The sequence below is a fragment of the Xiphophorus hellerii genome, chromosome 19, assembly GCF_003331165.1.
Source record: "Xiphophorus hellerii strain 12219 chromosome 19, Xiphophorus_hellerii-4.1, whole genome shotgun sequence".
NCBI classification, from domain to species: Eukaryota; Metazoa; Chordata; class Actinopteri; order Cyprinodontiformes; family Poeciliidae; genus Xiphophorus; species Xiphophorus hellerii.
In genome coordinates, this window is record NC_045690.1 from 8,573,246 (window position 1) to 8,585,106 (window position 11,861).

The 11,861-nt window shown below is 41.3% G+C and overlaps 1 protein-coding gene across 1 annotated transcript in view; it reads left to right on the forward strand.

The window, feature by feature from the left end:
• runx3 (RUNX family transcription factor 3) overlaps window positions 1–10,000 on the forward strand; it is a 56,404-nt gene extending 46,404 nt beyond the window's left edge. Inside the window, exons 7-8 of the mRNA XM_032546999.1 lie at window positions 2,569–2,643; window positions 7,206–10,000. Coding sequence (XP_032402890.1) covers window positions 2,569–2,643; window positions 7,206–7,687 — 557 coding nt within the window. The 3' untranslated portion in view covers window positions 7,688–10,000. The remainder of the gene's footprint in view (window positions 1–2,568; window positions 2,644–7,205) is intronic.
• Window positions 10,001–11,861: the final 1,861 nt, after the last annotated feature.

Sequence of the window (11,861 nt, forward strand, 5' to 3'; positions counted from 1 at the left end):
CTCCCGGCCTGTCCACAGCGACCACACTGTTTACTCCGCATAAACAAGCCAGCTGGACCCCCTGGTTTGAGGAGGCAGCGCTGCCGCCTCGGCTGGGAGGTGCACAACTAATTCACACTCCGAGAGTGACATGATAAGCCAATTAGAAGCGGTAGCGGGGCAGGAAATTAGCACCGTCCGGTAGCGGCGGGGATATTTGAGAGGAGGCGTCATGCTCGTTAAGTTTCTGCCAAACCAAAGCAGGAGGCACTGAGGCTAATACTACAGAAAAGAACAAGGAATCTGGAACAGCTTTTTAGGCGCTCCGCTTTACTTCTGCACTTCAATATTTACATAATATGCCAATGGCTGCCAGACAGTTTATTTGTCATGGTGCCTGAAAGTTTTACTTGTGGTTAGTTTTTGTTTTTTTTGTCACCCAAAATGAATTTTCAAACTGAAAATGTTTCTGTCCAAAAAGAAATCTTTTGAAGCCATCAACTTTGTGAAAAACAATGAAAAAGGAGAAGTGAGAGTGAGTGGAATTTTTTTTTTCAAACCAGACTCGGCTGTTTGTGTAAGTCACAACTTCACATCAGAGTGAGGCTGAGTCTTACATTTCAGCAATTACAGAAACTACATGTATCCCATGAACAGTCTCTATTGAGTCCGGGGTGAGACGGGAAGGGCGGGCAGACGACCAGCTCTGAAAGAGAACGTAGGATTTTTCAGCCCATGTGTTTGTTTTTGCTCACGTTATAAGTGAGGGCTCAAAAGACATATCAAATGTCCCGCATAGCTGAGCCAAGGCCATGTTCCTCCCCTCTGTAACACGCTCTCTTTCTCTCTCTCGCTCTGCTTTCCTCGGTTGGCGTCTTTCTTTCTGTCTTCCTCTCTCCCTCACACACATTCTCTCCCCTGTGTGACGCCTAAGGCCTGAGCGAAACAGGAAGTCAGCACAAGGACCAGTATTCACTGTGTCTCAATGACACGCTTCATTACGCCAAATTCATTACATGTCTCAGAGGCGTTGCTAGATCTGGAGTCATGAGGATGGGACGCCATTTTGGCTCAAGCAACATCTCAGCCATCCCTTTCATCTGCACACATAAACTTCAAAAGCAGAAGGATTTATTCTTGTCATCCCCAAAATTGCACTGGAACCATCCCAGAGTGGCTTAATTAGTGACGCAGTCAACACTTCACCATTCCCCGTTCTGCAGCTCCTCCTAGGGGGCTGGTCCTCCTATTAACAGGGGTAATCTGTGCCTCTGGTATTGATGTTGTCTGCTGGCCAATCAAAATATTTGAAGGAAATGTTTATTTTCTTGAGCGAATCGCACCAGCTGCTTGCAAGCTTTTCTGAATAAGGCCATTTATGTGTAAGAATTTGCCATTGTGAGGCATAGTGCGGGACCTCTCGGTGGCTGAGTGCTGATTTGGACATTTGCAAAGGAAGTGGAGGGGCTCCAGGGGAAGCAAAGATCTTACACAAGCTGTGGCTGAAAAAAAACCTAGTGCCCCCCCCCCCCCCACCTCTGCCCTTTGGCGTTATTTGAAGAACAACTTGTCACAATGACAGATTGGGAGTTTACTTCATTGTTGTATCAGAATCATGGCTGATTGCTTGTGCCTTAAAAAGAAAAAATTGAATACCACGTGATATATTTGTAAACAGAGCTTCGTGCAGGTTGTCTGGTAGCAAACACGCCATCTCAGACTTTGAATAAATACTAACTGTTTGTCCCAAGTCCACTGCGGTGTAGCCTTCAGGTGTGAAGCCGGGTCCCACGCGTTGGGCCAGCAGGTCCTTGACCTTTCCTTCACTTCCTGACAGCTCTGCTGGACAGGCTACCGAGTGTCCTACGCAGAGATCTCACCTCCTCCAGTGTCTCGCCTAAAGGGCCCAAAAATACCTCATATGCACCCATGAAGCGTGTTTTTCCAAGCCTGGTCTCACAGTGGTGAGAAACCCACCCCCTTCTCTTCCCAGTCTTCACTGCTCAGTCAGCAGAGGCCAACCTGTGACAGGAACAAACATCTCAAAACCACCAGGTGTCAGAACAGTTTGGACCAGTCTGTCATAAAGAAGGCTATTTGGATTGTGTTTTAGGTTCCCAAGCCAAATACAATGATTTCATTACTATAAACATCAAGCATTTACAACCCATACATGTGTTTGTGTACTCAAATTTTAAAATCATAATAAAGGGCATAAATACCAGTAATTCTTTTGGCTTTTGATTTAATTGAACTGTTATTTTTTTTAAGGTTGCGAGATTTTACAAAAAAAAAGTATTAATTCTATAATTTTACATTGTGAATCTTCTCAAATCTAAACCGACTCAAAATTATACATATAGGCTGAAATAAATGGATACACCAATGCAATTTAGCTTAATGTGTTTTTGCTTGTTGCACTTTGACTTTACACTTTTTAAGTCCCCAACTAGCTTCTGACATCATTCTGACTGGATATTTGAGTTGTAGGGAAAATTTGTGTGCACAAGAATTGGGTGCCAAAATGTATATTAGTCATATAAGCAGATCCCAGTATTGACCTGCTGGTTCCTTTGTGTTTTGATGCAGGTCTGTGGCCGGAGCAAATGGATACACCCACTCTGAAGACCTGTAAGGTGGAGGAGGATCTGAGATCATGGCCAGGTGAGGGACTGATTTCTCCCTTTTCATGTTTACATATCAACACAATTCCATGACTCTCCTTTGAGATTCTGGATTTGGAAAAACAAGCATGCATGTAACGTAAGGGGTGAGGTCTGTTTTGATTTTGTTTGAAGAGCCTTACTACATCCCATTACATTCCACTAACACCACCACTGAGTCTCCCTCCTTCATCCCCTCCTACTCAGTCTTTCTTTCCTTTGTCTCTGGGTGATGTGGATCTTTGCTGCTTTCTTTGCAGCCCCCACTGCCACTAATCCATGCCTTACCCAGAAACCACCAACCCCACACCAGACGTGCTGAGTCATCCACTCACACTGTAAAGAGGACCCACTTTCAGACACAAAGAAGACTTTCAGGACAGGGTTTAGTAGTCTGACTTATGAGAACAGATATATGACTTTTTAAGCTGCTATTTCCAAGATTTGAAACTAGTCATAGACACAAAAGACCGGTAGTGACTGCAATAAATCACAGGGGAGAATCATCTCCGAGGAAAGGATTTACTTAACAAATAAACATTGTAATCGTGCCACTGTACCTGTTGATACATTAGTAAAATCTCAGGTTTTTTTTACAATCACAAATTCCACTTCCCATTGCTTGTATTGCATGTCACAAGTGGAGAACATGCAAAGAGCCTGTGCTCTGGCATGATGAAGCGTTACCATAGATGAAGCTTTTGGTGCTGTTGACCGCGGTTCCACAGCAGAGAGGTGATTGTCATTTGCATTCAACTTGAAGCTCCGACTGCAAAGGCTTGACGCTTAAATAAACACCTGGAAATCATTTGTGTTCATTTGAGTCTCCTATTCTTTGGCATGCATAGCAGCAGCAGTAGCCGCCTTCTCATGCTTATCAACAGTGACTGCTCATCTTAATGGCATCCACTGTTCGAGCCACCCAAACCAATCATTGAATCAGAATTTTTATGATTAATACTGAGACTCAGCGAAGTCCCTTCAGGGATATCACTGTAGCACGTAGCTGCACCAGCTGGAACTCTCTTTCCCTTTTTCCTTCCCTCCACCTTATTTGCCTGAGACACCATTCCCTGGGCCCTGCCTGTCACAGTTTGCATCAAGCCTGAGTAAACATTTCACAGGTGAGCGCCTGGATTTGCATCTTCCCATCACCAGCTACCACAGTGGGATAGACACATACACACGTATATGCCCCGATGCACAATTAAACACACGGAGGCGATCGCTTCAATCCTGCCCTTATGTTAATAACCAAAATCAGTTTCTGCCGTAGGCAAATGAGACAAACCTCCAGGCCTATCTGGGTTACACGCTTCAGTGTAGACTAGTGGACTTCTTGAGCTATGTGGAAAGGAGGAAGGCTCCGCCCTTAAAAGAGTTTGCAGGACTCAGAAGCAGTGGAGAAAAAGAAGGGGCGCTGGAACACAATGTTCTCAATAAAATCCCTGATTCCCACCTACCCACTTCACAGACTGGGAACATCACAGACGGGAGACGGTGCCAGCGAGCCCTCTGGGTTCCATCCCTTCTCCTCCTGTCCCTGCAATTTAGTCAACACGTTTCAGATGAGTCTAATGGAGATCATGTGTGGGGTTTGTGCCGCAGAGGTTACAGGCAACTACAGAAAAGCTTGGTTGGGAAGACCCTCTCGGCCAAAGATGCACTGTCGTTACTACAGCCACAACAGCAAAGCCTGTACTTACAGTGGGTGGGAGAGAGGGGGAAATGCAGAAAGGTATGCAGGAGAGAGAAAATGCAGACCTCCTCTCAGTTAACACAGCAGTTTGTTTAGCTCTTTCTCTCCTCCAGAGGGAGCTACTGGACCATGGAGCCTGGAAGGTGTCTGCAGACACCTTGTGGCTCGCAGCCAAGAGCCTGAGCCTGAACAAGCCCATTAAAGTGTTGTGATAAGTGTCCAATCCAGTTTCCCCTGACAGAATGCAGGAGTCAATCCCCGCCACAGTTTAGCCAGCATGTTTCCACCAACTCCAATCAACAGGGAGATCATAAGCAGGGTGGGCACGCAGCAGCCATAGCCTGCATGTCCCCTCCCCAGCTCCACCCTGACGCCTAAATTTAGAGCAGGCAGGGAGAGACGAAGAGACACACACACACACGCAAAGAGGGAGCAAAGGCTTTTTGGGAGTCCGGTAGGAAATAATCTGACTCCACTTCACCCGAATCAACAGCAGCTGATGGTTTGGATTTTCCTTCCATGAAATCAGATATGGAGCCGACTGCTGTTCCTGGTAGACTCTGGAAAAAGAAACAGCACCCCCACCATGAAGAAACTCTCTGCTTTTATACAAGAAAAGTAAAACAAAATATAAAAATGTGTGAGGAAGGGAAAAAAAAAACAAAAAACATCACAGTATAGCCAGGCCCATGGAAATTACAAAGGAGTATTTTCTATTTTGTTGCTGAAAATGGATCCTGTTCTCCACACATAAGGAAAAGAGATTTGAAAAACACTGCAGCACACAAGCTTGGCATCCCCCCCTTAGGGCTGTAGCGTGCAAGCGCTTGCTATTTCATAAATACAAGCTCTCTTTTCTCTGCCATCCAAATAGCTATTTTACACTTATAGTCATGTGGGCACATTGAGCCCAAGAAAGCCACATTGGGAGAAACAAATAACCAAGAACGGAGCTCTGTTTGGATAAATGAACGTGTGTGCAGGTGGCAGGTGTGGATGTGGTGCTCACTACGCTAGCAGCAAATATGAGGAACTTTCTCCAACAACCAAAGACATTAAGAGGGTGTTTTCAGTTCTGTGTTTAAACGTGACTCTTAGTCACCAGACTTTCTTCTGAACTATCCAAATATCAGACTTTCTTCTGAACTATCCGAATGTCACAGGGACTCAGACAGAGCTTAATATGTACAGATGCAATTAAATAAATTAGAATGTAGAATAAATGTCAAAAAGTTTGTTTATTTCAATAAATAAACAATATTTAATATGTGTTTAATGGTAAACGTATATTTTTGTTAAATTTAATACCTTTTTAAGTACAGCCAAAGAAAACCCAAAATTCACTTTCTCATCAAATGTGAACACAATATATTGCCAACAAAGCTTTTTTACAGTTTGAAATGTTAAGTGGAAGAAAAAAGAGTGGTAGGAAACCCAATTACTAGTTTTGAAAAAAAGTGTGAACTACAGGTGGAGTCAGAAGTGCCATTACACAAAAAATGTATCTAGGAAATTGGTTGTGACTGTTTTAAATCCTTGTTTAAAGTCACTCTGGAATTAGAAATGCCAGAAGCGTCTTATCTGGGTGAAGGAAAAAAGAGACAGCTCTTCCTTTCAGATGAAAATACATCATCTTTTAAATTAGTTTAAATCTTCAGTGTGACGATTACACGGATGCCGATCATTTAGGGAGTCATGTTGTCTGAGTGTGCTGTTGCTCTTCTGTGTTTTATCTAGTCCCAAGTCAATGTTACCATCTACCAAGAAACTCTAGAGAAATTCATACTTCCCCTAGCTGATGAGCTTTATGGGCATGTGCATTTCATTTTCCAGCAAGACTTGGCACCTGTACAATGTACCAAAACCTGCCTTAATTACCACACTATCACTGGGATAGAGCCAACAAGCAGATAAGCCAAAGGCTGCTATTAAAGCAGCTGGCATTCCTTAACACCTCAGCAGTCGCCTCCAAGATGATTGCCTCCCAGCTATGCCACATTGAATGCAAAGCAAAAGGAATCTCAGACAAGCCAGAAACCCATGCATGGGTATATTTTTCAGTCAGCTGACAATTCTGTATTAAAACAAGCTTTTCATTGACTTATTATGAACTACATAATATATTTCTTTATAAATAAGGAGGGAACTGAGGAATGAAGACATTTCAAGCCTGCTTAGAGGCTTTCAACTTTATTTATATTTCCCTCCTGGCTGTTAAACAAATTATATAGACCCAGAAGGATTCAGCTTCGTTACCTGTAAGCTCACAGTTAACATTTAACTTTGACAGGATCTGCACTGTGATAGACATTTATACATGAACAGAAAACGTCTTTCTTCCTCTCTCTCTCCGTCTCCAATTGTGAACGTCCGCCTGTTTCACCGAAGTATGATTTATGACATGTTGCACAACAGTGCAACAAGCCATCAGTGTTTATACAAAGCACCCCTTAGCACCAACAATGCCCCTTTTCATTGCTCAGAGGACAGAGAGCTGTACGTTGATTTCCTTTTGAAGGACCGGTAGGAGGGCGCTGGTGAGGGGGGCCTTTTCATAACTTCGGTCTTGTGCACGAGGCTGTGGGATGATGTGCTGTCAATGCTTGATGACTGTTACCGAGCCAAAAAATGTCTCAGTTCATTACTTTTGAGCAAATATTTCCATAGAGTGGTTTATCGCAAGAAATTTGAGAACAGAATGAAGGTTTAGGAAGGTTTGCTCTGGAAATGTGTAATAGTGCAGAGAATCCTGATGTTTGTAAAAGGGAAATGTTTGAGCCCATTGTTTCACCACGGTGACAGCGGTTTTCCATCATGGATGAATGCTTCTAACGGTTTTTTATTTGTCTTTGTGTCTCAAACAGGGACTACAGACCTCTTCCCACAGAGGAGTACCTTCCCCTCTCTGTCCCCGCTGACAGACCCTCGCTTCTCAGACCCCCGCATGCACTACCCGGGGGCCTTCCCTTACTCTGCCAACACCTCCAGCACCGGCATCAGCGGTCTCAGCATGTCGGCCTCCTCTAGATACCACACCTACCTGCCGCCACCTTACTCAAACAACCAGTCTCAAAACTTCCAGTCCAACTCTTACCTGTATTACGGCACGGGCTCCGGATCCTACCAGTTCTCTATGGTGGCACCAGGAAACACTGGGGGTGAGCGCTCCCCTACCCGCCTCCTTTCATGCTCCGGGGCCACGGGCACTGGAGGGGCCAACAGTCTGATGAACCCGGGCCTGAACACCCAGAGCGAGGGCGTGGAAGCCGACGGCAGCCACAGCAACTCCCCAACAGCTATGAGCGCTTCAGGTCGTTTGGATGAATCCGTCTGGAGGCCATATTGACTGGAAGAGAGCTAGAAAATTGGGAGATTGGGAGGAGAGAGGGTGGAGAAGTGAAAATATTGATGAACAACAAAGCTGAACACTGAAAAAAAACAAAACAAAAATGTTGCATGTTTGCCTTTGTTTTCTTGCTTTAAAGACTTTTGCTTTTACTGTTTGAAGACATTTTGTTGTTTCAGAGTGAACTCTTGCACTGCGCTGAAACCTGTACTCTCAAAGACCTTCCAAAGCCATACGAGTCAAAGTGGCACTCAGCGGAGACTGTAAATAATTGTTAGAAAGCCATCGCAGTGATGTAGACAGGTACTCGAGGTCAAACGAACACCGGCGTGGAGGTGCAAACAATTAGTATGTCTGCTGAGATGAAAGCCACAGCAGACGTTCATCAAACAGACTGCTCAGACTGATCCAGCCAACTTGGCAGGTGGAGAAGAGAAGTCAGACTGGTTTTCTGCTCCATCACTGGTTAAGCATGGCTGCACTGCTGTGGCAATCGTCCCTTTAAGCTTTCATTTCTGTAAAAAATTTGCATCAGATGTAAAAATGTTTTCACGAGCATACAGGCCTGTTTCATGTGCTCAGAGTACTTCTGCAGAACCTTTTGGTCTATTTATTATCCACAGAGAGACATTAACCTTTGGTTAGAGAGGAAATGTCTCAGAACAATTGCTGCATTATTGAGAAGCGTTTTCAAGATTAAGAAATGAATTCTCTGCTGTTTCATCATGTTCCAGCAGAACAATGGATGATTATTGAAGGAATGAGACAAAAACAGTTTGGTTTATTTTCTGCAGATAAGTTGAGTTCTGTTGTCTGTACTTCTTACTTTTATTTCTTTATTCAAGCTTTTTCGTAAGTTTTAAAGTCCTCGCCAGAATTTATTTTTATTTTCATTATTTTAACTGGACAACGTGGTTTACTTTTGATATTTATTTGAGCCAAACTTTGGGGAAATGTATGCAAATACCCCAAATCCTTAAGCATTTCTTTCATTTTTCATTTTTTATAAGCATTTATACAGTATATTTACCATGTTTGTTAAGTATGAATTTGGAGTTTTTGTAATATATTGCAACTAAATTATGAAAAAAACCTTTTAATGTAATTTTGTTGCCTTCCAATGTAGCTTTGGTGCACTAAAACCTTTATTCCAAATGGACTATGCCCAAAAAGATCCTAGAGCCATGATCTTTTATTTACAATTTGCCTTCCTGCGCTTACAAAACAAAAAAAGAGCTAATTTTTTGCACTATTTTTTTGACTTTCCTTATATTTTGCTTGATTTGAAAGTGCGCAGAGCGAAATATGAAATATTCCTGTGCATGTTGTTCAAACACACTTCAAGTGTCCTTTTGAAAAATATTACACAAAAATAATTACAATCCTGCAGTACAGGTGTGTCTGCACATTCCCCCCATCCTGAGTGCCTTTTTAAAGAGACAGAGGGAAGAGGAGGGTCCAGAGCGGGATCTTCTTACCAACCGTCTCTTGTTCTGCACAGGTCCCTTTGTTCTGAGTCATCAGTAGCGCTTTGAAGCATTTGTGGTCACAACTGTCCCTCTTGTTCTAATTTACTAGCCTTTGTTCACACGCCTGTGCAGACCATTCTCTCCTGTGCCGAGAGCTGAGGTATTTGCAACAGATATCAGGTGTCTGATAGCAAAAGACTGTAGTTGTGACTCAGAAATGGTTGCTACAGAGCTGAGGTTTGATCTCTGAGTAAATAGTGACCCAAACACGCTTGCATTTGGAGCTCAGGTGAAGAAATACATGTATGCAAGACGTTTTCAGCTTTATTCCACAAATGTTGTCTCATTCCTACTAAGGAAAAGCATGTTGTATTTTTAGCCACTCAAACCTCAACTCTGTTAAAAACATGACAATCATGCAGCTAGAGAAATCACATGATGTTTGTGTGGTTACTTTCTATAAAAACCAAAGATCTATACAACTGCCTGTAAAACTCTTTAAATGTTGAGATTTGTGGCGACTCATCTGTGTTGAATGAACTTTATTGTCCTTGTTTATGCAAAACTATGAAGCCAAAGTGTACAAGTCAGTCCAATTTTGTATGTTTAATTAAAGAGCACAATGTTCCATCAGTTTTCTTTTTAAAAGAATCCCAGTTTCATTTTAGGTCATTCTTCTCTCTTCGTTGCTCTCTATGCTGAAAGCATGTACATCTGAAACTGATATGTTAATTTAAAAAATATGTGTATGTGCTGAAACCATTACTGCTTCCATATGAGTGCTTGTAAAGTTTGCGGATAATGTAGTTTTTAATCATTTTAATTAAAAAAAAAAGACGCCTCACTTCTGTCTTCAGAATTGAATTTTTTTATGGTGAAACTACATATATTGCACCTTACAAAAGTATCAACACCACTTAAACTTTTTCACATTTTGTCATATAATTTTAATGTAATTTTATGTGATGGACCAACACAAAATGGCACATTCAAAATATTTAAAAAATTAAAATATGTGGAAATGGTGGCATATGTACAGTATGTATCCCTCAGTTGAGGTCAAAATTATTAGCCCCCCTATGAAATTTATATATTTTTCAAAGATTTCTCAAGTGCTGTTAAACAGATTGATATTTTTTCAATACAGCCTTTCTAAACACCCTACTTCTTATTTTTGGATGCTTAGATTAATTTACTTTGCGCATAGAAATTCTGTCATTAAGACCAAATATATATATATATATTTTTACCCCTCCAGGGCATCTTTTGTGGGCTTTAGTGTCCCTTATATGAAAGTAGACTGACAGGAGAGGCCCACTAAGATAGAGCCAACTAAGGCCAATGTCTAAAAATAATAATCACTCAATTAGTAAACAAAGTTTACCTGTGAGTAATTTAATCTCTATATAATTACAGGTGTTCTATGAAGGTCTCAGAAATTTGTTAGAGGTCATTAGTGAACAAAAAGCATCATAAAGACTAAGAAACAGCAGAAAAGTTGTGGAGATGCTTAAAGTAAGGATTATAAAACAAGATCTTACACTTGAACTTAAAAAGCATGGTTCAATTAATCATCTAAAAGATAAAAAAAATTCTTTTTTAAAAAAGAAATTTGTATTGTTGTCATTAACATCAACCCTCACCAAATTTTTCTCCATAAAAAAACATTTTTACAGTAGGATTACAAAATAATAATTGCAAAAATACAAATGGGAGCAGTTTGCTTTGTTAAGTGTAAACGGCAATTGGACAATAAAATGTAAAAATTAAACATAAATCCATAAGAACCTGGATAGTCATCGGAATAATCAATGCATCCAAAAAAGTAGAAAAATAAAATTCTAAGAGGACAAAAAAAGTCCACGAAGAATATTTAGTCTTTAAAGATAGTCACAATTTTTCATCATGCAACCTCATTTTTCACTCTGGACTTTTTAAATGACCCACTTATAAATTAGTATACATTACTTATAAATACAAGCAGAATTTAACCATTTTTATAATATTGGTGTGGAAGTCAAGTAAACAATAAATTAGTGCACCAAAGTTAAATTAACATGGACAATTTTACCCCTTGATTGTACAAGTCATCTGCATTTGTGTCCTTCTCTAAAGCCATTTCATCATATTTATTTTTATTGCAGTACATGTTTTATTTTGAAAATTAACACTGATCCCAGTCTTGGAGGTTATTTCAGTTTGTTAAACTGTGAGAGGTGTCGGGACTAAAAAATGCTAAACATGGAGACAGTGTATGAATCACCTCCACAAAAACTTTCAGATGAGACATGAAGATGGGAGGTAAAAAAAAAAAGAAATGCCAGAATATTTATGGGACCAATTTCATTCCAGAACATTCTGACCCAACAGATTGTCGCAGATTTATCCTCGTACAATAAAAATACCACAAATGTCATGTTTCCCGCTCATAACATTAGGATGTTTCTTGACATTTTGTCCCCAGTAACCCTCTAATAAAGACCTTCTTTGCCATCAGTGAGCCTCTCGCTGGGACCCCTCAGAGGATTAAAAATGCCTCTGCTGTCAACACGGTGGTACCCAGAACGTGCATAAAAACGTATCGCAGGAATCCAACACCGCCCTGGCAGAGTCCGTGTTAGCACACGTCGGCAAGTTGTCACTTGTTAAAAACAATATGGAGAAGCTTGGAATGTCGGCTGGCTTTCTCACCAGCTATGTGGTTG